This window comes from Suillus discolor, assembly GCF_016758755.1.
Source record: "Suillus discolor strain FC423 chromosome Unknown F5147scaffold_42, whole genome shotgun sequence".
Lineage (NCBI taxonomy): Eukaryota > Fungi > Basidiomycota > Agaricomycetes > Boletales > Suillaceae > Suillus > Suillus discolor.
The window spans coordinates 272,198-296,304 of NW_024541289.1; the positions used below are offsets into that span (position 1 = coordinate 272,198).

Genomic DNA, 24,107 nt, shown 5'->3' on the forward strand with positions numbered 1-24,107 from the left:
TGGAGAATTTGAAGTTGGTGCACAGACCGCGAACACCCCAAAGTCATATGTCGACTTGCCAAGTCGTTTCCCGGCTCAATAACAAGGCAAGAAAAAAACCGTGGGTGTTCCGAGTGGATAGCCAATATTACCACACACGGATTAAGTAGGTCATGGACAGCACGGTTGATGCCCAAGTAGAAGATGCATCGTCGCATACTTGGATGCATATGTTATTAACGGTTTGCCCTCCTTCTGCTCACCTTTGGGAATAGATATACATGGTTCGAATCTATCACGCACAACCCATACACTCTATTCACAATACTGCCAAACATCGAGGTCCATATCAAACCTAAGGTGTCGCACGACCGGGCCATCGTGGATACAGCGAGCATTCCCTGGAAGACGTCTGCGTTCACGTAATTTTCTTTATCAATCATAATTGATACGTACCTCACAGTGAATCGGTTAGCCAGCCACGCAAGGAAACGCTACGCCAGATATGTCAGCCACTACATTCTTGCTCAAAAAAAATAAAGAGACTGACCTCGACGCCCAGTCCGTACCCTCCATGCTGGCAAGTACCATATTTGCGCTGGTCAGTGAACCAGTAATAAGGGGCAGGGTCAATGCCCTCGCGCCTGTATGCCGCCAATAGCTCTTCCATATCTGCTATCCTCATCGATCCGCCTGTCGCGTATTTAGTCAAAGGTAGTAACGCACGGCAGTTCAGAATTTCACATACCGACAATTTCTCCGACACCAGGCATCAAAAGGTCACAGCTCTCTGTGTACACAGGACCCTGCTCTCCCTCTTGCCTTGGCATCTTCTGCATGTAGAAAGCTTTCAGCTCTGCAGGGAAGCCATACAAAAAGATCGGCGCCGCAATGATATCCGTCATCTGTCTCTCCGCAGCCTCCGCAATGTCGTCACCGATTTCATGGTCGACCATCACGGGCTCGTCTTTACCGGTCTCCTCATCTTTCTTGGTAATCACGTTGCCGTCGGCATCCTCTGCTGGGCGTTGGATCTTGTGCTCGTTGAGCCATGCGATGGCGGACGCGTAGGACATGCGCATGAATGGACGAGAAGGTGCTTTAAAGTGAGGGTTCAGAGTTTTGATGAGGGCTGCGGTAGCAGGGTTGACGAGGAGTTTATCGACTGTCTCGCAGATCTGCAGATGCACTGAGAAAAAATTCCGGAAGATACAGTAGTGAGACATACAATGGCTTCTATGTGTGTCATGAGGTCATCGAATGTGATGAATGCAAGCTCGGCTTCAAGGTGCGTGTACTCGCTCAGATGTCGGCGAGTGTGACTGGGGAGGGAGGAAATCGATCATTGGAATGAAAACACGTCCGGTGAATGGGAGGGCAGCACAAACCTGTTTTCAGCACGGAAGCTCTCTTGGACACAGAATACGTCGCCCAGGGAAGGTAGACATGTTTCAAGATAAAGCTGGGAGCTCTGAGTGAGGAATGCTGGTTGACCGTAGTAATCGAACTTGAAGAGCGTTGCGCCACCCTCCACTTGGGTTTGTACCAAACAGGGCGGTGTAACCTCCAAAAGGTCGTTGTCTGCATACGACTGCCGGAAAGCTGAGAGAAGGGCTGCACGCAGGCGAAGCACAGAAGAAGCGGTCTCGCCACGGAGAACGAGATGTCGGAGATCAGCTAGAATCGATGGATCAGATTGCTAAAGATACGGTCAACACATGCGCGACGAATTAGTTAAACGACTCGGACCTCGTTGAGTCTGTTAGTGAATGCTTCCTCGGCACCAGGAGCAGCACCAAGGACGCGCCAATAGTCAACGACTAGTTCGTGTCCCCCAGGAGCACGCTGGCCTTCAGGAACCGCCTTCAGCGTGCCGGTCAGCTCAACTGATGCCTCTAGCTGTAATGTTACGGCGTCGTATGTTTTGTTCTGGGGAATGAATCAGATCTAAGGTCCAAAACTGTGAGCTGCAAAAATTACCGCATCCCCAGTAAGAACAGCCTGCAGGTATCCTGTCCCGTCCCGCAAGACAATAAAGGTGATTTCTTGCTGGTCGCGCCGTCTGTGGACCCAGCCGGATACTCGAACGCGCTGTCCGCGAAGGGACTCCAATTTTACGATCTTGGACTGTATGATTTGGAAATAAGTAACATGATCACAACTCCAAGTTATCAACGCTGTTACCTTGACAGGTTTTGGGAGCGACGAATCTTCAGTAAGCACGATTTTTTTGCTTTCCTGGAGCCTTCGTTCGCGTTTCTCTGCTTCTCTTTTAATTCTCTCTCTTCCGCTTGTGCTTTTAGACGTTTCTTCTCAAGTCCCTGGGCGTCCTTTTTGGCCTTTTTCGTCGCAGACTGAGTTGGTACATCGTACGCTGCAGCCTGCGTCCTTGCGGATCTGGTATTGTATCGTCTCGGCTTCGGTGGTGGGCGTCGAGAAGAGAGCGAAAGCAAGGGATTGATAAGGCTGATCAACGGTCCCATTTCCAGACGCGTCGACGCCTGATGTTTGGTCTATGTATATTGTCGACATTGAAGGTATCTCAATTGAAAGCTCTAAAGAACTAGATGGTGGTATGAGTCAAGAACTTTCTGTAGGTATCAGCACAGATCAGTACTTGTTTGAAAGTTAGTGACTCGTATAGATCAACCGTGCCCTGATTTGGTTTATCTATCAAGTTGCTGTATCTGATAAGATCTCAGATTTCTCGCTCGTCGGATACACATAGTGACCTGGAGACTAGAACACAGGCAGCAAGTAATCATCGATGCATCATGCACCATGACCATGGGCTGGGTCGTTCGAAATACGCGTTTCAACTGTTGGTCAGTCTTGAAATCTCTAAAAACAAATTGGTAGCTTGAAATCACTAGGATATATACCGTAAAATATGTGAGAAGAATCGTGCATCACTGCAGCAAAGGTGAACAAGGGGCATATCCAAGTAAGGAGAGGAAGGGTGTATACACAACCGTATTAGATACATCCAAAACATCAGAAACAAAAGCATACAAGCCGATCAAACCGTTGTATAAAATAAAACACAACCCAGGTCCGACGCAAACACGTTTGGCAGCGAGGCGGCTATCGCTTCCCACCTTTGATCATTCCTACACCAGTGACGCCGTCTCGTGCAGTGTCCCACTCTAAATCCATTGGGTCGTCAGCGCTGTCAGATGATGCTGGCTGTCGTGCTGCAGATGTTGATTTGTCGTCTCCACACCCGCAGTCATACGTCTCATCAAGGTGGGCACAGTCAAATGGCGGTTTTCCTAACCGCTCGTTGACTTTGTTGTGTATTGAGCACAGCCTGACCACGTGTGAGCAGGCGAGGCTGAAAAAAGGGGAATATTTTACCATAGACTTGCTGCCAATCTTGATCCTGTCTGTTGAATGCTTAGCTGATGAAGTTCGACGTTGAAGGGAATCTACCTGGGGCGGGAATTTCTTCAACAATTCTTGAAATTCAGCTGCGCATTCGCCACAGGGGTATAGGCGCGACGTAAGATGCAAGTACGAACTCAAAGCATCTCTTTCGTCCTGCGTCGGATGCTACACATGTGATCTCGTCAGCATGGTTGACAGACTTCGACATCAAACCCACCCTACCTCAGGGTACCGTAGAGTCATGGTATGGCTACCTTACACAACAAGTAACAACGTTCAGCGGACGTTCTTGATACAATAGACAAAATACACACAGCAACTTCCACGTCGCGCGACCAAGTTCCGCCCTGTAGTAGGTGTGTAAGACCCGATGTAACCCCATCGCACATTACCTACTTGGCTGTCTCATTCCCCAACTTCGACATGATAACACCTCCCTGCGCTGACGAAGGCCTTGCACCATCATAAATGGGAGGACGTAGGTCCTGTTCGACGCCGCCTTCACCGAAGAAGTCGCCAGTCCATGGGTCGATGTACGCGCGGTAAGGGGGGTGAAGGAATGCTACTGTGGCCAGCAGAAACTGAGACAATCATTTTGGAGAAGACCTGGGATATAGTGTTGAAACACGTACGAGGCCAAGGACAATCGTCAGAAAAGACTTTGCAAACCGGGAAATCATGATCTGTGTACAATGAATGAAACTTCGAAAGCCGCTTCAATGCAACCGAGTAACTTGGGTAGACTGTCTGAAAAAGGCAGGTGGAAACTCCCGACATTAGGCTAGATTCTATATTATTTATCACTTCGATGACGATCATTATATATTAGCCTTATAACCTGCTAGACTGGTCATTGCAGAGCATTCCAACATGTTCTACGTGATTGGTCTTGGACTCTGCGATGAGAAGGACATCACAGTCCGTGGATTAGAAGCAGTCAAATCCTGCTCCCGAGTCTACTTGGAAGCCTACACGTCCATCCTGATGGTGAACAAGGACCGCCTCGTCAGTCCATCATCACACCATTCTTCTCTCACTGCTCATATACGCACAAGGAAGCCTTCTATGGCAAGTCGCTTATCCTTGCAGATCGCGACATGGTAGAGCTCGAGAGCGATGACATCTTACGGGGCGCGGCCACCGAAAACGTTGCGTTTCTCGTCGTTGGTGATCCATTTGGGTGAGGCTGTCCTTTTCCGTTTCTTGTATGCATTGGCTTATTGTCCTTGTGCAGCGCGACGACACACACGGATTTACTGCTAAGAGCTCGCGATCTGCAGATTCCTACTCAAATCATCCATAATGCATCTATCATCAACGCAGTGGGGTGCTCGGGGCTTCAGCTCTACAATTTTGGGCAGACAGTATCTCTGGTCTTCTTTACAGACACGTGGAAACCAGACTCGTTCTACGATCGCATCGCGGAGAACGCCAAGTTGGGGCTGCATACCCTGGTACTTCTTGACATAAAAGTAAAGGAACAAAGCGAAGAAAATCTAGCAAGGTATTTATATCCCTCATCTTCTCTGGCCCCTTTAGTTTCTGATTCGTTTTGAAACAGAGGAAGAAAAATATACGAGCCGCCACGATACATGTCTATTCCTATAGCCGTGAACCAGCTTCTCGAGATCGAAAGCATTAGAAAAGAAGGCATCCTTGATGGCGATTCGACACTCGCTATTGCACTATCGCGTGTGGGCAGCATACCCTCCGGCGAAGAATCGACAGATGATGACGAAGGTACTCAACGTATCGTCGCAGGTACTCTCTCGGATTTACAGGTCCAACCAGAGTCTGTGTTTGGAAAACCACTTCACAGCCTCATCATCGCTGGTAAGAGGTTGCATGAATTAGAGGCGATTTATGCTGGCGCCTTTGCTGTTAATAAGGAGAACTGGAATCGGATCGCAAAACAAACATCTTAGGTCAAATAATCGTAAACTATTATAACACGCATCCTATGTGATTTGGCAAAATTCTTAAAGCACGTCAGTGAGTGAAAATGGTGGCGAGCACCGAAAGAATATATACATATGGTACAAAAGCATCGAGACAGCAATGACGGATATGAGCTGGTTAGTTGGGCCGTGAAAAAAAGCAAGACCCAAACGTAAAATTCCACACCCTGCCCAGAAACTTCAAATTACATACACATTTTCCTTCTTCATCTGATAACTATCTAGCTTGCGGAAGTACTCAAGGCGCGCCAGGCGTTCCTCCTTGTATCGCTAAGGGTCGGAGAAAAAATTATCAGTGAGGAGCAGTCCTCATAAACATAGCTAGCGAACCTCGCGGGTTTCATCTGACAATTCCATCAAGTCATCGAGGGGCTTCGCTTTCTCCTTCCCCTTACTCCGAGGCTTCAAGGATGATTTTTTGACACCCTTTGACACGGGTTTAGCTCTTTTTGGGGCAGGCTTTGCACTTGATGATGGCTGTGTTCTTGGTCCAGGCTTCCTCCGCTTCGGCTGCTCCTCATCACTGCCACTATCACCCACAGGGTCGACAACTATCCTAACTCTTCCTTTACCCCCAGTCTTCGCTATGGAAGCTGTCTTCCGCATAGCTGCTCTGCGCGGCAAGAGCTTCTCCAAGTTCTTGCACGCCTGTCTGGGGCTCAGCGAAGCATCCTCTTTAGTACGTTTGTGAGGCTTGGACGCATCATGCTGGGCTTTGCCCTTCCCTTTCGCCTGTGCACGTGTAGTACGTTTCGGAACAGGAGTATGTTCCTCCGATGTTTCTGGGCGATCTGACGGTGTTTGGGGTCGTCTAGCGGCTACGCTAATCTTTACAGGTGATGGGCTGGATACTGCATCGCTGGAGGCGGGAGTAGCAGCTTCAATGTCACGTTTACGTTTTCGCGGTGTCCGGAGGGGATCGCGACTGCGCGTTGGCTGGTCTCGTAAAATGTCCAAGCGAGGTTTAAGTAGGGCTGGGACTACTAACTCCGAGCGAGCTGAAGCAGGGGAGCACGATGGCGTTGGAATATACGAATGACGCAAAATCGGCGCAGGGACTGGAATAGATGTCGTGATTGGTTCGTCGAGATAAAGATCATCGATGTCTTCATCGTTTGTTGGGATGAGGACTGAGGAAGCGGCTGGGCGTGTTGGAGTAGAAGTAGCGCGATTAAGCTGTCGTCTGGTACGTGTGGCATGTGGTGTGACGCGTAAAGCAGTAGATTGGATGTATTTGCGTTTCTCGCTTGGTAGACGTGCAGCGCGTCGTTCTTTCAGTACCTTCTCGGTCGCTAAAAACCCAAATGGGTCTGAATCACCACTTCTAGGATCTATCTCCTGTGCATGGCGATAAAACGCGGCCATGTTGTACTCATAGGTACTTGCATGCGATGTTGACGCGTAGTTCTGTTGTCCATATGTGGAAGTCGAAGCGAGCGGCGAGCTCGGAGGGAGTGGTGATGTTGGCTGCCAATTAGGAGGATCGGCTGGGAATGCAAGGCTTTTTGGTTTCTTTGGTCGTCGAGGTGGTTTGAGGCTTGCAAACGCGGAAACTGCTTTGATCGGAGACGGTGAAGGTGGATGAAAGAACTCATCAGTGATATCACGAAGCGCATCTTCATGAGAAGGTGTTCGAGGCAGATTTTCCAGCGAGCGGGGTAGTGGTGGAATATAAATGCTGAACGGGTTTTCTTCGGCCTCATACTTGTTGTCCCTATCACCAATGGCGAATATATTCTCGTCGTTTTCTTGCTCGATCTCTGAATCAGAGTTGAGATACTCTTTCTCAACTTGAACCTCCGCTATCTCCTCGCTTTCATGGGCTGCCTGAGCTCGTTGTCTGCGCGTTCTTGGTGGCATTGTCGACGTTGTGGTGGAAGGGGCGTGGGAATACGAGGACAATGAGTCAAATGCGCGAGGTAGCGATTGCGGCATCACGTGAATTGAGTTTCCTTATTTATCCATGAGTATTTCGCAACCGGCTGTAGTGGTCGAGTGATCCGGAAGTGACGGAAGACACAGTTTCTAAAAACCTTGACATGCACCAGGGCAGATCCGTTAGGAATTCACGCTCGTGTGCACGCGGATTATAAATCAAAACGATGGTACCATCTATATTATTCATTCACCACAGATCTAGACTCCAGCAATCATTGGGTTCCGTTCATCGATTATTATATAGGTGCGAGTACACACACTGCAATATCAGATTCCCTGATTTCACTATCTCAGAAATTCATCATGCCACATATGTTATCCTCTGCGTCTCGTACTCGCGTAATTACCTCGATCGCCCACTTCCAAAACCTTGGCCAGCGGTGTATGAGCGTCCGCCCATTAAAATATGAGCCTCCCACAAACACACCCGGCGAATCTTCCCCGCAGAAACAAGCTTTACCGCCTCGTGAGTGACGTTTTACCTTAAATCGCCAACCCGATTTCTCATCATGCACAACAGCCCGCAAAAAGGTGACAATCGCCTCTCTGCATGCCCTCCGTCAAGAACGCACCCCGATCACTGTGCTTACAGCGTATGATTATCCCACTGCACGTGCTGCATCTACACACGGCATTGATGTCACCCTTGTCGGTGACAGTCTAGCCCAGGTCTGCCTAGGCTATTCCAGCACCACTTCACTCACTCTTGATGAAATGCTTCACCATTGCCGCGCCGTCGCCCGAGGAACAACCGCACCATTCCTTGTTGCAGACATGCCGTTCGGAAGCTTTTATGCCGGGAAAGAAGACACGGTTCGAGCAGCTGTCCGCATGCTCCAGGAGGGAAACGTGGAAGCCGTGAAACTAGAGGGAGGGAGTGAGATCGCTGGACGTGTGCAAGCACTCACGAGTATTGGAATCCCCGTAATGGCCCATGTAGGGTTACTACCACAACGTCACACCGCGCTCTCCGGGTACCGGGTCCAGGGGCGGACAGCGCAGTCTGGTAGATCGATTCTGCACTCGGCCCTCGCCCTAGAGGAGGCAGGAGCGTTCTCTATTGTTCTCGAGGCCATTCCTTCCTCTCTTGCTGCATACATTACGTCGCGGTTGAAAGTGCCCACTATTGGCATTGGTGCCGGCCCGGATTGCAGTGGGCAGGTGCTTGTGTGGGACGACGTGATGGGGACATGGGCAGGTCACAAGGCAAAATTCGTCAGACGGTTCGGGGATGTTAAGAGCGAGGTCGAACGAGGTGTAAAGGCATATGCTAGTGCTGTCAGGAATGGCAGCTTCCCTCACCACGAGAAGGAGGGTTATCAAATGGATGACGGAGAGATGGAAAAGCTATTGGAGATGGAAGGTGACCGAGAGTGGACGTGGAGCCCTCCGAAACTGATGTCAAACTGACCAGATGCTTCGATGTAGCTATGCATCTATCATTAATTGGGATCCCGGGGTGTAGGTACTATGATGAATTACAAGTTAGTTTATACTTTTTTGATTTAGGAGACTTGCTTCGAGACATGTTGAGGAATCATGGAAAGATTTATTCTATGTTGTTACCCGTGTATGGAGAAAATAGATAGATAAAAAAAACGCACGAGAGGCTGGCGAGTCTCGACAGCGAACTCGAAAATACGAACGCGACGGAGTCCGTATCTTGGTACATAAAGTTTAAAACAAGTTTAAGGCAAGCATGTCGCTGTCCTCAACCTGCGATGCGATTTGCTGGAGCTGTTAGAGCTGCTTCTCAATCCAGCACCTTGGGGTATGCCGATAATTAAATCTCCCTCGAAAATTACCGGTATACAATGCGCATTGTTCGATCAAAAAACCACTCACCAGTGTGCATCCGCCCCATATTTCTTTAGAGCATAGCCAACTAGCTTCTCAAAAGGTGAGAACGGTGGTCGTTCGGAAGAGTGGTGTTATACACGTCCGCCTCTTCAATATCGCGGAAGGTGGAGACACATTCGTCGATACTTTTGACGTGGAAATGTATGCACTTGCAGGTTTATTCCCACCGGCAGGGCCCAAGACGTTTCTAGACATGCCAGCGCGATACCTCTGATTATTCTGCAACTGCAACTCAACCTTGCATCAGCACCAGCTGAACCTGTTGGCAAACTTGTCAGTAAAAATGTACACAAAATTCTGGGCAGGAGGAGGGACTCACTTCTCGTTATACGCCCACTCTATATTCCCCATCGTTCCAGGTCCATACCACATCATCTGTGGCAAATGTTCGTTTCGTATGACCGTCTGCCCACCCGTCCTCTCCGCAATATCTCTTAATCCTTCTCCCAATTTCCACACTTCTACTTTCCCAATTCCGCTTCGTCTAGCCGCCTGTCTGATCTTCGAAATTAGCCCAGGGAATGTCTCTTCACTGGCACAGAGTCGCGTAATGATTAGCGTTGGCGGAGGGGGTCTCAAGTCGACGCTCCAGCATGCGTATGTGTCTGGGTCGTTCAAGGACTGTATACCCCAGACTCCGCCTGCCATGGAAAAATCCGAGGCATACGTTGAACGTGGAATGTGGAACCCGCAGACACCGTTGGTCGGCAGGTACGTCACGAATGCTGCCGGGCGTTCCACTTCGTATGAGGTGTCGCTTGTCAACATGTTCTCCAGCTCTTTCTTAATGCGCCCAGCATCGCGATCCCACAGCCCGTTTAGCTGCTCTTGCGTCAACCACGCCCATCCATTGTCATCCCCCTCCTCTATCCCCACATCCCAAATGGTCGAAACGGCTCCCCGCGTCTCCCATCCACCCTCTTTACCTCCAGGGCCTGCCGAGCGGTAAAAGTCTTCCCCAACATCGCTGTACAGGCAAGAGAACAGTCCTTCACTAGCTTCTGCTACCTGTTCCGGTGGTGCGCCCCATGCCTCTGGGAACTTGGGGAGATTGACACGCGAGGCGATAACCCAATGTAAGAGGCTCATCATATGGCTTGCGTAGCCGCGCCCGCGCTTGGAGGGTGGGGTGAAGACACTTGCAATGGCGTAACAGGTTACTTCGTGCACTGAGTTGGGCTCAGATGTAGAAGAGGAGGGGTAAGCGACGAGACCAGAGCGCTTAAATCTGCCCCCATGGACGTGCATCAGAAATATTGACGCGTTCGTTGAGAAATACTCAAGTAGCTTACGTCTCACAGGAACACATGAAATTAAGAGTGGTTGGGTCATCCCGTGGCGCCAGCACCCTTCCTTTCCCATTAACTTCTTCCTGCTGGCAAAATGACTTGCTCACCAGGTGATGAACTTTCCATCCTTTGCGTGATCCATAGATTCCATCTTAACCTCTCGCGCAAGGTACTCTGTGAGACTCAGAGTGCCACCCCACTGTGGCCACGTTCGGCACCATGACTCCTCAACCTGCGCACGCATCGCGGGGAAGAGCGAGAGCGACGCAAAGTCTACCTTTGATTCTATCATCTTTGCAGTATGATGATCTGGTGTTGAGGGAACTTTGCTAGTGACTAGATTGAAAGTAGTGGGGCTGAAAGTTATGTCTATATTACAACCTCACCGGTACACACTCGATGCCGCCCAGCGTAATAATCTTCCGAGTCTATGTAGCTAGACGTGTGGTACACTGACCAAGTGCCGGTCGAAGTACTTCGACCGGCCCTTGCAAAAGTTCAAACTCCGTGCTTCACCTGTTAGAGGCAGTTCGCCATAACCGTTTCAGCAAGAATGCTCCCGACCAGTCATAACCGACTGCACTGGCTACATGCGTCCGACATTTGTCACAGTTTCAAGCCCTACCGCGACATCAAGCGAGTATCACACCTCTCCAACAAACTTTCAAGCTCAAATCTTACGTCTCATGATCGCTCACCTGACGGCTCGCTGTAGACTAGTATAAAGTATCTGCATGTCTATGGTGCGTCTTGATTGTTGATCCCCGTCAGGAAGGGAACGTTTCCAGTACTGTGCACCAAGAAGACTAGGCTTTTGTTGCTTTCGCCTGCAGCGAATTCGAGCCCGAGAGCGACCATTATGCGCATCATAAATAGAAAATTACAAGAACATTGTAGCCAATGATGTGTGAGCCGCAAAGTAGTCTCGATTCTAGCATTCCGATCAGCATCAGTGGTTGTCCGCGCCCGGCCATCCCCATGTAATGAGCCGAGTCGCTCCGTCATGCCACGACTGTACTCTGCGGCTAGCTAGTGTGGACATCGTAGAACCACGAGTGCCAACGAAGCCAGCTCCATTCGACTGAATGATAGCATCAATGAACACCGGATGCCTGGTAACAGCCACAACTTTTAGCGTCAGAATGAAAAGATGACATGGAATCGGCTCACCATTTTCCATAGACCTCCTCTGTCCGTTCCGCTGCATAATCTACCCACGTCCACCCTAACGCCCTAACATCTGACCACCATTTCGGGTCCCTTTCGTCGCTCGTCATGATAACATGTGTAGCATCAATTCCTTTCCGTGTGCGAAGCTCTTCTTGCACCTCAGACACCCTGCGCGCAATAACAGACAGCGGGGCAAAGCACTGGTCCACTGGATACTCCCCGCATTGTTGGCTGAAGTCACCATGCCGTATGTGGATCGATATATACTATCAAAAGTTAGATCTGTAGAGAAAGCTTTGCCCGAAACTTTGACTCACGGGAGGTGTTGGTTTAGTTACTGGTACATTCATAGCGCGTCGAGCATGCGCATCGGCAATCTTTTCCATGCTTGCAGTCCATCGCATGTGTTGGCCTACAAATCTCCATGCGGGAGAATAGTCTAATTCCCATTCCCATGTATGATGGGCGCTTACGTAGTAAAGCAAATCGAAGCATAATACGTGATCGTCCGGGGGAAGGGAAACCTTGTGCTGAGGAGAAGGATGATTCGTTAATGATAATTCCAGGCTTTTGGAGCGAGCCTCTGAAAACCCAAGTGATGCGAGAGACCAAAAGGATGCATGATTGTGATGTATGCTAGGAGATGTCAGCTCGACCCAAGCTGGGGTTCGCGTCCACGAAATATCTGTGATGGCCATGCGTTTAATCACCGAAGAGGGATGTTCGAAGTCGTCTCACCGAGTTTGAGCACGTTCAGGGAGGGACTTCGCCGTGGTTCAGGAACCCCGATGTGCTGTTGAACAGTTTCCCAGACAGTCCAACAACCAAGATCATCGAGAACCTGACTTTCTGGATCCTTGACTTCGTGCCATTGAAGCAAGTGTATCCCTATGGCTTGAGTGAGTCGAGGGACGTCAAATACTCCCTCGAAAATAAATGGAGGTGCGCTTGGGTCGATATGGTTAGAGAGGAACTTTGGGATTATGGGTACACGTTCTGTTATGAGAGCGAGGTATATCAAATTGCCCTAGTTTTTGTGAGGAACTGGGACGAAATCGGAAGCGAATCGATGACTTACATAGGTTATCACGTCGTTCGCTAACAAATAACTGTGATCAGTGGTTCAAGTGGTGTGTGGTTGGAGTTGACGTACTCCATCCCGCTGAACCCCACGATGTAATGTACTTGGTGTCGTTGCGAAGGTTATCTGAGACCAATGTTATGGTAAGACCCAAGCGTTGGACGTTTTCACTGAATACTGACCTCGAAAGCGTTGGGTGGGTGGACCTTGGACATACAATTGCGAGTTGAAGATAGTAGATTGCGCAGGAGTACTCTGTGTGTCCAGGCTATAGCCTGAGGACTTGAGCAGGAGATTTCCCAAGCTGAACAAAAATACACCCGTCAGAGCCGCGCATATCGTCCTGAGAGACGGCTTTTTCCCTTTGGTAAAGAACATGGGAATATTGAAATGGATTTTGGTATGTGTTCTATCTCGGGCTCTCGCCTAGCAAGGACTCGTCTGACTGTCTGCTCGGTTCATGCAAGGGTATGAGAGAGAGAATTTCTGTGTTTATGTACGGCAGTAAACAACTAAAACTGTCAAGGCCGCGGCTCGGTGCGCGCCTGCAGGCTGTGCCGGGGATATTATACCGAGTTATAGGTTGTAGGCAATAAGACGAATAATAGCTGGGGAGGTCCGTGCTTGGCAACGGCCTGGAGGATACCCAATCAGAATATTTGTATGCGGATCGGACATCGTGCGGCAATTAAAACTGCCATTTTGGGTGTTAACCCAGGCTATCATCGATGTCGGTTTAACATCACTCAGTCTTGACAGACTCGTATTCAAGCTTCTTCCAAAAAAGTTCATCCACTCAGTCATCCCAATACAAATAACTGCAGGAAACGGATCAAATAAGTATAGTGAGCAATATTGGCATATATTATTCCAAAATATGCTTTGGCACGCGTTTTAGTATCGAATACTTGACCAACAACTATTTAAACGATCGGACAGAACTTAGCACTTCCGGGAAAGCGTGGAATAAGGTTTGCGATAACGTCGAGAGAGGTTACTCTTACTTCAATCAGAGACCTGTAGGTGCCCTCTCACCAGAACAAGTCCTCGCGACGACGCCTGTGCTGCGTCTGCGCAAGGGCACGTGAAGGAGATGCAATGGAAATTCATATCCCTGTTGTGAAGGCCCCTGCTGGAGATGGCGTGATGCCCTAGGTGCCTCTGAATGTGCGGCTGGTGAGGCCTTGAGGGATGATTTTGTGTGGTAGGCTATGAAAATGTACGACTCGGATACCCATGATCTATGCCTGGAATTTCAAATTCATTCACTTCAGAATGCTATAGAATACCTCGTTGGCTGAAGAAAGTATTCTCCGTGTCCGAAACTGCGTGCGCGAGAGTCGCAGAAATTGATCATCGACTGCTTACACCAGATATCTAAAACCAATGGGGTGTAATAGCTTGTTTGTATCCTTCGCATTCCGCTCGTCCCTCTCGATCCGTTCATTCACTCGCCTCAAATACAAGTACATCACACCAAACATTGTCGTTGACACCACAAGTGCTGCGAGGCAGATGGCGTAGGAATAACGATACGTAGGTCCCCAGTTGATCGGCCAGACGAATCTATAAGACGTCAAATTGTAGATAATCGACGAGAGTGAGATATCAATGGGACTAACGCTCCAATGATATTCCCGGTCTGCGACAGCCCATTGATTAAAGCGATCGCAACAGCCCGCTTGGCAGGTTCTCTGGCGAATATATTGTTGATCCATCCCCAGATCACCATATATGCAGCAGAGATTTGAGCCATGAGGAAACTGCACGTCTCTGAGTACAAGAGGCAATGCTTTATGCGCAATGATTCTACTTACACCGAAGTATAGCGCGCAGCCGTGTTCATTGTGCAGATGGATATGATGAAACCAACGCCAGCGAGTGAACTCGAAGCAACAAGGAACACGTAACGCTTTTGCATCTTATCAGAGTACCTGATCGTTCATTAGATGTGATTCAAGATAGAGACCGTTCACTGACCTTGAGATAACAAATGCAACTATCGTGGAGAATACCCATGGAGGAGCGCAGAGCAGCAGAGTGTTCATTGTGTCATATCCAAGAGTCGCGACGATCGTCGGGAAGTAAATGACGAATGATAGCGCCACAAACTGGATAATGAGTGCAACCGAAAACCACCACACCTTCCAGTCGCACACAGCATCCTGCAGTCCTTGCATGGTCGTCCGTTTCCCAAGTTCGTCAGTGCCATCTTCTGCAAGGCGAGAAATAGCAAGTGCTCTTTCCTCTGCAGTAAGCCATTTGGTATTGTGTGGGAAATCAGGAAGAATGAAAAAGGCACAAATCGCGACTAGAATGGTGGCACCGCCCTCGATGTAAAATAACCATCTATAAATATTTCAGCTTCAGCGAGTATCAAACACGAACGTTTCTTGCCTCCACGCAGCTTGTCCAAGTTTTCCCTGCATGCCTGTAAGTATGCCCGATGCAAACACGGATCCGAACCCAGAGGCGAGAACAGATCCGCAAGTAACGAGAGTCGTTCTTACAGCGAGCTCATCTCGCTTGTACCATCCAGATATTAGATACAGAACGCCAGGGTAAAAGGGGGCTTCGACAAAGCCGAGAAAGAAACGGGCCAGAAGAATACCCGTATAACTTGAGTCGAACTATCAGACACTACAATGATGAAAACCGAGAATACGCACTTCTTTGTGATCCCTAGACACGGTCAGCATTCATATCCATGAACGGCGGGTGTCGACAAACCTGTTAATGTTGATACTAGACCCCAGACCACCATACTACTTGGGATCAGTATGGATGGTTTCTCTAGCCAGTGCATAACCATATTCCTGAATGAAGAAGATAGGTTACATTGAACCTAACCCTCGACGATTGACACAACTCACGCTGGCACTTGCATCAGAATGTATCCCACATAAAGGATGGATAAGATCGTAGCATATTGATTCCCCTGCAGGTGCAGGTCTTGCTCAAAAGTTCCCAATCGTGCACTACTATGGACAACATGAGACGCCATATAAAGTGAGTATGACGACACGCGACTTACCTAGCATTCGCTCTGTCGACCTACCCATGGTATGCAGTAAGTACGAGGTGACATGCCAATAGAATTCGGCGATAGCTCAGACTCACAAAGTTCAGTGCATACAAAACGATGACTAAAGACATACGTAAATCGAGCTTCCTCAGCAATCTTCTCTCGAGATCATTGCGGGCTTCAAGTTGGCTGGGTACGCCAGAGGAAAAGTCATTGTGCATGTACTCGGCCACTTTTGCATGGCTGAGAGTAGTCATTGTTCAGAAAACGAAACCACAACAGGAAGAGTTGATAACTCTCTTCTTGGTGACACTAGGTAAGAAGAATGGTACGAATCTTGCAGCCACGACGGAGCCGTCTGAAAAGTTGGTTAAATATTGACGGGGTACTGCATTGGACAAATTGCGGCTACTACACTTCAACTTTACCTAGCGATACGTGGCAGCCGAGCTCAGTGGAGGATCTCGCGACAAGATTGATCGCAAAACCTGGCACAATCCCATTGGGGGATAGATATTAATGACAACTTCGCCGCGCGTGATGAAATTCCATACCTCTGAAATGATGTTGACAAGGTAATTAGGAACGGGTGATGACAGTGACGACTCAAGTGACTAGCTATCTTTAGTCCAATATCACTGACGACTGATCATCTGCTGCGACTCGCGCGGGACTTGATTCAGAATAGCTTCTCCAAGCAAAGTCTATTCCATAGTTGGGTTTGTAGGTGTCATGGGGCGCAGAGTCACAATTTTAGCATACCGAGGTCACGGACACACCTCATTACTAGCATGCAACATTCGATTCGACGGGGCGTGTACGACCTTATTCCATATAATCAAAGTCAAGTACGAGGATTATCGATATGACATGTACAGGTTTGTTTGCTGTCTTCCTGGTTCGGCGCCGTGAGCATGAGCTGTCACATAAAAGCTCGCTACTGGGAACCGTCGGAGACCAAGGCTACTATATGCCTAGAGTCATCATTCAAGTAGATCAGTCACGGTTCACCTGAACGGCTTTTGGGATGGTTCAATGATGATGGGAATTTGCAATTGAATTCTGTGATGGTCAAGGCACACCTTTTCGTGTGACTGTCACACCAAATGGAAGGTAAATTGTGACATACGGTAAAACATGAAATTTAAAGATGTTTCCAAAAATTTCTGTACTGACTCGGAGTATTTGCTGCATGTATCTTGCACTTTCCACCACCAAAATTCTCTTCATCGCCATCAGCTGTGAGCTCTTGCTCACATCAGCTGGTAGTTCGAAGCTATTTCTGAGGTGTCACAGGTCACACCCGGATCTAAGTGCGTATCATTTGCGTATCATGCATGCGTTGTTGTCGGAACTAAAATAATATTATCAGTTGCGATACCTACAAAAAATCACCGACAATTGTCTAGAATTTTGTCGTTTGAATTCATCAACATAGCTAGATGTTGGGAGAGGAGGAAAAGACACAGTGCCTGCTGAGCAGCACGTGATGGACGCAATAGCTACCGAGCCATCGGTTATGGGTGCCTGTCCTGAGGTTCTATATTGAATGCCAAGGACAGCCATTGACGTTGAAAGAATCCAATGCACAGCCAATCGTTGCCTCTACAAATGTCGAACTGCGGCCTGCGCATCGGCAGACACGTAAGTTCACTTGAGGTTCCAAAGCGTCACTGACAGTCATCTAACCTCTCTGAACTTTCCATCATGTCTCTGATCCAAGTCTGCGTACTGGGTTCGTTCTCTTTCGCACTCTTTAAGACACTCGCGTTCCTACTACAACGAACCCACGGCATCGACCTCGATGGACCCAACAGAGGGAATTGGTTGACAGGTACGTTCTAAGATCAGTCCTGATTGACATTCATTCGAATATCCCGTCTGACATGTACATAGGCAATATCATGTCCCTCTTTGAAGGTGGTGTTGACTATTGCGTGCAAATTGCAGAGAAATATGGTGGAGCAGTGAGGCTCTATGGGCCGCTAGGCGTGAGTCGTCCATTTGACTAGTGCACATCACCTTCCACGCACCTGCATCATGTAGGAGATCGTATATGTATCTGACCCACGCGCATTGTATCACATTGTCGTCAAAGACCAGCACATATTTGAAGAGCCTAACCAATTCATCATGTCAGTATTCTCTTACTTTCTTATACTGAATTGACTCGGTACTATCAAGGTCAAACAAACTTGTTTTTGGTGAAGGCCTGATATCCACCATCGGTAAGGTACATTTCTCAAAAATTTGTTCTTCTTTTAACACTGTGTATCACCAGGAGAGCAACATCGCCGGCAACGCAAACTTCTTAACCCTGTCTTCTCAACGTCAAACATGCGACGACTCCTCCCCACACTACACCCCATCTCCGACAGACTCACATCTATCCTCGTGTCCAAACTTCCCGCTGACGGATGTACGTACCACGATCTCGCACTTTGCACATAATCTCCATTGATAGTTCGTGCAGCTCACAAAGAGATCGACATCCTCCCATGGTTATCCCGTTGCGCTCTTGACGGTGTCTGTCAAGGTATCCTCGGGTACCCCTCCAACACCCTTTCAGCAGCAGAAAATGACTCGTACGCGGAAGCATTGCGGAAGATCGGGTACGTCTGGTCATTTTGGTGCCTCAATTCAAATGTACAATAATGCATTGCAGGCCCTTGATCGGAAAGCTCATGAAGGTACGGTCGATCACGGCGTTTGTAATGCAAAGCTGCTCCCCATATTGGGCGAGGAAAGTGCTTGATTTGATCACGGTGCCCTGGCTCCCAACGCAGTTTATGGCAGACATACGGGAGATGCGACGCATTGTGGAAACAATGGATAGTGCCAGTCGAAAGGCGTTTTTGGAGAGAAAGGCAGCCATGGAAGCGGAAGAAACGTCGGACTTTATTGACACTGCGTGTAGAGACGGCGATTCGATGACGTCGATGATGGATATCATGCGTGAGTTCCATGGGTAATCCAGAACATCCTCGCTCAAGTATAATGCACAGTAAAGGCCAATGCAGTGTCATCAAACACAGAACGGCTTACAGATGCTGAGTTGTTGGGACAAATGAAGTAGGTCTTAACGTTCTTCCGCGTGTTGAAGACATCAATCAATATCGTTGCAGCGTCATGGTATTTGCCGGCCTCGACACGACCACCTCTGCGCTTGCCCGCTGCATCTATCTGCTTGCACAACACTCCGGCGCTCAAGCGAGACTCAGGAGCGAGATCCGCGACGCCACTAAAATACTTGAAGAAGACGGTGACATGACATCCGCAGAATTGCCTTTTGACGTCCTTATGAGCCTACCGTTCCTCGACAGTATCGTCAAAGAGACCCTCCGTCTCTATCCATCTCTTCCAGTCATGGCCCGAGCGTACGTACCCCTCCCTCCCCTCCCATAAAGAGAACTCAGTCTATGCATGATGCACTACAGAACGTCCAAAGCAATAACCCTCCCTTTGCAATTCCCCGCGCGTTCCCGGTCGGGTGGATACACATCCGCCGTCGCGATCCCGGAGGGCACCGTTACAATCATCTCCATCCTCGCTGCAAATCGCCACCAAGGGTTGTGGGGTGCTGACGCAAATGAGTGGCGTCCTGAGCGGTGGCTTTCATCCCCTCTTACTGCTCCCTCACAAGCACAAGAGGCAAAATGTTCATTGGATGGGGAAGATGCTGTATCCACGTCGAGATCTGCGCCTGTTATGGGAGTCAAGGATGGTGTGCGGTTTCCTGGTGTGTACTCCAACATGTGAGTACTCACAGCGCTTTCCTATCAAAGCTTATAAGCTTAAATGCACATAGGATGACGTTCCTCGGCGGTAGCCGCTCCTGCATGTCAGTTTTTCAATCCCTCCCATGACATATCCCATTAATCCGATTCCAAACAGCGGGTTCAAATTCGCAGAAATGGAATTAAGTGTGTCCATACCTTCGTGTGCCGGTGTTAAAACTAATACTTCTGACCAGAACAAATTATCGCAACGCTCGTGGTGCGTTTGCACTTCTCGCTCCCGACGGAACCGAATACACAAGGTCACGTGAAGGAGATTCAATGGAAGCTACGAGCATTTCATATTCCTGTGGTGAATCCCCCCGCTGGGGATGGCGTAACGCCACAGGTACCGCTGAATGTGCGGCTGGTGAAGAAGGATGATTTTATTTGGAACGCTGTTGTGTGATGTTCCAATGCCTACGCGCCTATTGCTTATCCCGCGGATTATTCCCCGCAATGTAATTTTGTAACGCTTCGCTATCAACTATGATGTTCACGTGAACAACTTTTTTCTTCATTTTCTATCATACATCTTGTCATAATACATTCGGCTGTCGATCGTATAGGTCTACTGCATAAAATCATGCTATCCCACTCCGCTACACAGTAGTTTCGCCTATAAGTACTTACTTGATGCGAGAGTAACATGGATCTACACCAGATATCTAAAACCAACAGGGTCCGGAAGGTCGTTGATATCCTTTACATCCTGCTCGTTCCTCTCAATCTGCGCATTCACCCACTTCAAATGCAAATGCATGACACCAATCATGGCCGTCGCCACCCCAAGCGTTGCGATGCAGATGGTGTACGAATAACGATATGTCGGGCCCCAGTTGAGAGGCCAGAGGAACCTATGAGAAATATAGATTATAGATACTCAGCGAGAGCAGTAGATAGGCGGGACTAACGGTCCAACGATGCTCCCCACTGAAGACAATCCACTGATCACAGCAATAGCGACAGCTCGCTTTGCAGGTTCTCTGGCAAAAGTGTTCTTTATCCATGCCCAAAGCACCATTTGTCCGCCGGCGTTTTGACTCATCAGGAACCTGCACGTCTTTGAGTACGCAAGGTATCGTTCTATAGGCGATGATACTGCTTACAGGGAAGTATAGCGTGCGGCCGTGTTCATCGTACAGAAGGGCATGATGAATCCGACGGCAGTCAATGCATTGGATGCAAAGATAAATATGGCACGCTTTTGCGTACGGTCAGAGTACCTGATCGTCTATGAAAAGCGATTCGAGATAGTAAAGAATAGTTTACCGACCTTGAAAAAACAAAAGCGCCAATCGTAGCGAGCACCGATGGAGGAACGACGAGCAGCAAAGTCACCATCATATCATATCCCATACTCGCGACGAGCGTCGGGAAATAAAAGCCGAATGACAGCGCGATACGTTCGATCGTGAGCAAGATTGTAAACCACCATACCTTCCAGTCGCACAGAGCATCCCGCAGTCCTTGTATGGACGTCCGTTTCCCAGGCCCATCCATTCTTCCATAGCCATCATCTACAAGGCGAGAGATAGCGAGAGATCTTTCCTCCGGAGTGAGCCATTTGGTGTTGTGAGGAAAACTAGGGAGTATGAACATCGCACTGATCGCGACTATGATCGTGATGGCACCTTCGAGGTAAAACAACCACCTGCAGATATGTCAGCTTCAGAAATGACGTATACGAACGTATCTTGCCTCCATCCGGCTTGACCCAGTATTCCCTGCATGCCTGTAAGTACACCGGATGCAAACAGGGATCCGAACGCAGTGCTGAGCACGCTTCCAAAACTAACGAGTGTCGCTCTCACAGCGAGCTCGTCTCGCTTATACCATCCTGATATAAGAAATATGATGCCAGGGAAGAAAGGTGCCTCTGCAAAACCAAGGAGTAAACGGGCGAGAAGAACCTGGGTATAACTTGTGCCGAACTATCAGACGCCACAATGACGAGCAATGAGAATGCATACTTCTGTGTGAGCCCTGGGTACGGTTAGCATTCATGGTCATGAGTGGCCGGTGTCAACAAACCTGTTAATGCTGATATTAGACCCCATATCACCATACTCCATGGAATCACGATAGCAGGTCTCTCTAGCCAGTGCAGAAACATATTCCTGGAAGAAGATCACAATAAAATTTCCCTCAACAAAGGATGCAACTTACGCTGGCACTTGCATGATAATGAATCCCACATAGGTGATAGACAAGAGCGTCGCGTATTGACTCCCCTGCAGGTGCAGGTCTTCCTCAAAACCTGCCAACCGTGCGCTACTGTGGACAACATGAGAAACATGTAAAACAAGTATGAGGATGCGTAACATACCTGATATTCGCTCTGTCGATCTAACCAATGGTAAGCACCAAGTAATACAGAGCTCAGACTCACATTGTTCATGGTATACAGAAGCACGATGATGGACACACGTCGATCGAGCTTCCTCACTAATCTCCTCTCGAGATCATCACGGGAATGGCTGGATAAACCGGAGGAAGCATCAGCCGTTTCCAATTTCTCATCGTCGAGAGACATTGTTCAAAAACAAAAGCACAGCAAAAGCCTCTCCTTTGTGAGGTGTAGGTGAGAAACGAAGATCAACGACGGTGCAGAATCCACTGGAGCGGGGAGCTGATTTGAATTGTCTGGTACAGTAATCGATTAAATATTGACTGGCACCCAATGAGATACCTTGACAATTTGATGCTTGGGTCCGTATCTATTGTAAGCATTGATCATGTGCGAGGCATGCAAGAGTCAGCCGACAGCGTTATGATAGGACAGTCTTACATAGGGAGGAATGAAGCTGGTGGTAGAACCTGGCATAACGGTATTGGGTAGTGTAGATCAGTAATCTACGCCGGGCATCCCTGAGGCCTTAATCTGACACGCTCCCAGGTGTGATATTCCCAAGCTGAGTAACAGTTCCAGGAAGTATTATTTGCCTTTGACTTATCATGCAGGGGGCATTGGCTTCTGCTGGCTTCTCGGAACCCGTCACGATCCAGGTGCGAGCGGGCATTGATGCCATCTTTGGCTTTACGTCAATGGGCGTATTTTTAGTCGGAACGACGTACCGAGGATAGATTCACTCCTGTCACGCTACCTACTCATCCCAATTCGACAAAGAACTTTGTGGAGCTGCCATGTGACAGTGATACTTCGCGCCCGATTAGCATGCTATGCAGACGTGGAGTGTTCTCTGTGGCATAAAAAGTTATCCAGGCCTTTTTTGCATTGGAACATTTAAACATACAGGATGCGCTAGGATTTGCGGGGAGTCTCCAGAAATCAGTGGTGCGTGGGCGGAGCTGGTTAAGAAGACGGCCACAAACCAGTGTCAATAGAGCGGAGGTCGTGAGTGATGCATATTGAGAGTCGACCGCGGACGCCATGGCAAGTTTGAGTTGTTGTGTGTTTTGTAAAGGTACCTGCGTTTCGTATTTGCACCTATCGATCATTAATTCATGACCACAACCACAGCTAACATTCGTCACCAGGACCCAAATCTAACAAGTCAAGTCCTCGCGACTCCCACATGGTGGTGTATATGTACATCTCGTTCTCGACGGAGCAGAATCCACAACTCGAAGGGTGTGCGTGACGAGGACAATGCACCGCATAAAACAAAAGTTGATGTCGAGGGAAAATCGTGCTGCCACACAGAACTAAACATTTAGCCAATTTCCGTGGACGTCCCATTCAATAAACAAGGAAGACGCTGCATTGCAGCAACAAGATGATCTACCACAGTTCTGTCTGTACTGAAAGGGGAAGGGGACCGACATCGTGTAGTAGTGGCCACAAAAGAATGCCGTGCTGTTCATGTGTGCACCCATGAACAGGGGAGACAATGGGGGACTCACATCTTAATAATGATACACCAAGAGACCACACCACTACCGCCATCCCTATTCCAATTACAGTTTACAACGTCTGTGTAAGTATATGACGGTTAGTAACTTGGTCATGCACGACCACAACTGTTAGTAATACCTCACCAAAACAAAACAAAAAAGGAAAAGGGGGCGTCATGTCGCAATGGGGACGGGCACGTGAAGGAGGTTGAAAGCTGAAGGATGAGATGAGGGTGCATCCCTAAGCCTACGCTATGAGATGTGCGATATAATAATAATATTAAGAAAAGTTTGATGACGGACCTTGGACAAGACAACAGATACCCAAAACGCTCATGAGACGGACTGCCCAGACGCATCAGTCGCCAGGTGTCTCCCCTAGACCAAAAAGGCTGGGACTTGAGAGCCATACGCAAGGGCGTGAGAACGAGTGCAGTTTTGAACCCAGTCGATTGCGGACACTATGACGCGTCAATGGGATCCAAGCGCAAACTCGACTGTTAGGAACCAGATACGTTACGCTCTAAGAGTAAGAGCGAATTCGTTCCTGTTCTGGAGTCCAAAAGGAACCACGACACGAGTGACAAGCATCAGTATCGAGTTGTCAAGGCTTAGGGAGGCGGCGAGAGGGTGAAGAGGTAGGGTGAGGGTGAGGATGACGAACATCCGCGTGGACACGAGTACACCTAGTAATCGTGCCGATGAGGATGACCGCAGCATTTGCACAAAGAGCATCAAATGGCAACCGCGTGAACCACCGTGAACCGCGCGAACATGGGGACCACC

General features: G+C 48.7%; 12 protein-coding genes across 12 annotated transcripts; 4 read left to right on the forward strand and 8 right to left on the reverse strand.

Moving 5' to 3' along the window:
- Positions 1-241: 241 nt before the first annotated feature.
- Positions 242-2,511, reverse strand: F5147DRAFT_808383 (asparaginyl-tRNA synthetase; the record flags this gene model as incomplete). The annotated part of the gene is given in 11 exon segments (XM_041443398.1): positions 242-380; positions 436-473; positions 530-672; positions 728-1,157; positions 1,208-1,301; positions 1,368-1,678; positions 1,729-1,908; positions 1,960-2,106; positions 2,164-2,261; positions 2,285-2,333; positions 2,353-2,511. The coding sequence occupies 11 exon segments, from the start codon at positions 2,509-2,511 to the stop codon at positions 335-337; spliced, it is 1,695 nt and encodes a 564-aa protein (XP_041290778.1). The 3' UTR covers positions 242-334.
- Positions 2,512-2,779: 268 nt separating this feature from the next.
- Positions 2,780-4,115, reverse strand: F5147DRAFT_704939 (ERV/ALR sulfhydryl oxidase domain-containing protein). The gene is made up of 7 exons (XM_041437923.1): positions 3,999-4,115; positions 3,763-3,947; positions 3,681-3,713; positions 3,589-3,616; positions 3,412-3,531; positions 3,337-3,365; positions 2,780-3,289 (listed from the first exon to the last, which is right to left on the reverse strand). Exons 1-7 carry the CDS (start codon positions 4,044-4,046, stop codon positions 3,064-3,066), a joined length of 669 nt encoding a protein of 222 aa, XP_041290779.1. The 5' UTR covers positions 4,047-4,115; the 3' UTR covers positions 2,780-3,063.
- Positions 4,116-4,176: 61 nt separating this feature from the next.
- On the forward strand, positions 4,177-5,348 carry F5147DRAFT_704943 (Diphthine synthase). The gene is made up of 4 exons (XM_041437924.1): positions 4,177-4,371; positions 4,422-4,546; positions 4,601-4,870; positions 4,928-5,348. Exons 1-4 carry the CDS (start codon positions 4,237-4,239, stop codon positions 5,289-5,291), a joined length of 894 nt encoding a protein of 297 aa, XP_041290780.1. The 5' UTR covers positions 4,177-4,236; the 3' UTR covers positions 5,292-5,348.
- Positions 5,349-5,397: 49 nt separating this feature from the next.
- Positions 5,398-7,202, reverse strand: F5147DRAFT_271915 (uncharacterized protein). Its single transcript, XM_041428966.1, has 2 exons — positions 5,655-7,202; positions 5,398-5,594 (listed from the first exon to the last, which is right to left on the reverse strand). Exons 1-2 carry the CDS (start codon positions 7,182-7,184, stop codon positions 5,505-5,507), a joined length of 1,620 nt encoding a protein of 539 aa, XP_041290781.1. The 5' UTR covers positions 7,185-7,202; the 3' UTR covers positions 5,398-5,504.
- Positions 7,203-7,565: 363 nt separating this feature from the next.
- Positions 7,566-8,672, forward strand: F5147DRAFT_654583 (ketopantoate hydroxymethyltransferase; the record flags this gene model as incomplete). The annotated part of the gene is made up of 2 exons (XM_041433878.1): positions 7,566-7,728; positions 7,783-8,672. The coding sequence occupies 2 exons, from the start codon at positions 7,566-7,568 to the stop codon at positions 8,670-8,672; spliced, it is 1,053 nt and encodes a 350-aa protein (XP_041290782.1).
- A 535-nt stretch (positions 8,673-9,207) lies between these two features.
- Positions 9,208-10,894, reverse strand: F5147DRAFT_271926 (uncharacterized protein). The gene is made up of 4 exons (XM_041428967.1): positions 10,519-10,894; positions 10,415-10,471; positions 9,442-10,350; positions 9,208-9,381 (listed from the first exon to the last, which is right to left on the reverse strand). The coding sequence occupies exons 1-4, from the start codon at positions 10,701-10,703 to the stop codon at positions 9,366-9,368; spliced, it is 1,167 nt and encodes a 388-aa protein (XP_041290783.1). The 5' UTR covers positions 10,704-10,894; the 3' UTR covers positions 9,208-9,365.
- Positions 10,895-11,360: 466 nt separating this feature from the next.
- On the reverse strand, positions 11,361-13,326 carry F5147DRAFT_754166 (uncharacterized protein; the record flags this gene model as incomplete). Its single annotated transcript, XM_041440276.1, has 7 exons — positions 12,845-13,326; positions 12,735-12,788; positions 12,660-12,679; positions 12,320-12,608; positions 11,899-12,266; positions 11,582-11,847; positions 11,361-11,523 (listed from the first exon to the last, which is right to left on the reverse strand). Exons 1-7 carry the CDS (start codon positions 13,038-13,040, stop codon positions 11,361-11,363), a joined length of 1,356 nt encoding a protein of 451 aa, XP_041290784.1. The 5' UTR covers positions 13,041-13,326.
- A 700-nt stretch (positions 13,327-14,026) lies between these two features.
- Positions 14,027-15,944, reverse strand: F5147DRAFT_775789 (major facilitator superfamily domain-containing protein; the record flags this gene model as incomplete). The annotated part of the gene is made up of 10 exons (XM_041441773.1): positions 14,027-14,228; positions 14,285-14,425; positions 14,480-14,596; positions 14,643-15,011; positions 15,051-15,281; positions 15,332-15,344; positions 15,393-15,478; positions 15,536-15,643; positions 15,697-15,716; positions 15,783-15,944. 10 exons carry the CDS (start codon positions 15,942-15,944, stop codon positions 14,027-14,029), a joined length of 1,449 nt encoding a protein of 482 aa, XP_041290785.1.
- A 799-nt stretch (positions 15,945-16,743) lies between these two features.
- F5147DRAFT_704971 (uncharacterized protein) lies at positions 16,744-17,214 on the forward strand. Its single transcript, XM_041437925.1, has 2 exons — positions 16,744-17,000; positions 17,060-17,214. Exons 1-2 carry the CDS (start codon positions 16,838-16,840, stop codon positions 17,164-17,166), a joined length of 270 nt encoding a protein of 89 aa, XP_041290786.1. The 5' UTR covers positions 16,744-16,837; the 3' UTR covers positions 17,167-17,214.
- F5147DRAFT_704973 (cytochrome P450) lies at positions 17,215-20,064 on the forward strand. Its single transcript, XM_041437926.1, has 13 exons — positions 17,215-17,521; positions 17,584-17,678; positions 17,734-17,822; positions 17,872-17,915; positions 17,969-18,106; positions 18,161-18,299; positions 18,353-18,642; positions 18,693-18,759; positions 18,813-19,064; positions 19,125-19,442; positions 19,496-19,528; positions 19,582-19,610; positions 19,661-20,064. The coding sequence occupies exons 1-13, from the start codon at positions 17,395-17,397 to the stop codon at positions 19,870-19,872; spliced, it is 1,833 nt and encodes a 610-aa protein (XP_041290787.1). The 5' UTR covers positions 17,215-17,394; the 3' UTR covers positions 19,873-20,064.
- Positions 20,065-20,118: 54 nt separating this feature from the next.
- On the reverse strand, positions 20,119-21,999 carry F5147DRAFT_775791 (major facilitator superfamily domain-containing protein; the record flags this gene model as incomplete). Its single annotated transcript, XM_041441774.1, has 10 exons — positions 20,119-20,320; positions 20,378-20,518; positions 20,573-20,689; positions 20,740-21,117; positions 21,156-21,386; positions 21,437-21,449; positions 21,498-21,583; positions 21,633-21,740; positions 21,793-21,812; positions 21,856-21,999. 10 exons carry the CDS (start codon positions 21,997-21,999, stop codon positions 20,119-20,121), a joined length of 1,440 nt encoding a protein of 479 aa, XP_041290788.1.
- Positions 22,000-23,378: 1,379 nt separating this feature from the next.
- On the reverse strand, positions 23,379-24,095 carry F5147DRAFT_704995 (uncharacterized protein). The gene is made up of 3 exons (XM_041437927.1): positions 23,651-24,095; positions 23,466-23,575; positions 23,379-23,400 (listed from the first exon to the last, which is right to left on the reverse strand). The coding sequence occupies exon 1, from the start codon at positions 24,054-24,056 to the stop codon at positions 23,838-23,840; it is 219 nt and encodes a 72-aa protein (XP_041290789.1). The 5' UTR covers positions 24,057-24,095; the 3' UTR covers positions 23,379-23,400; positions 23,466-23,575; positions 23,651-23,837.
- Positions 24,096-24,107: the final 12 nt, after the last annotated feature.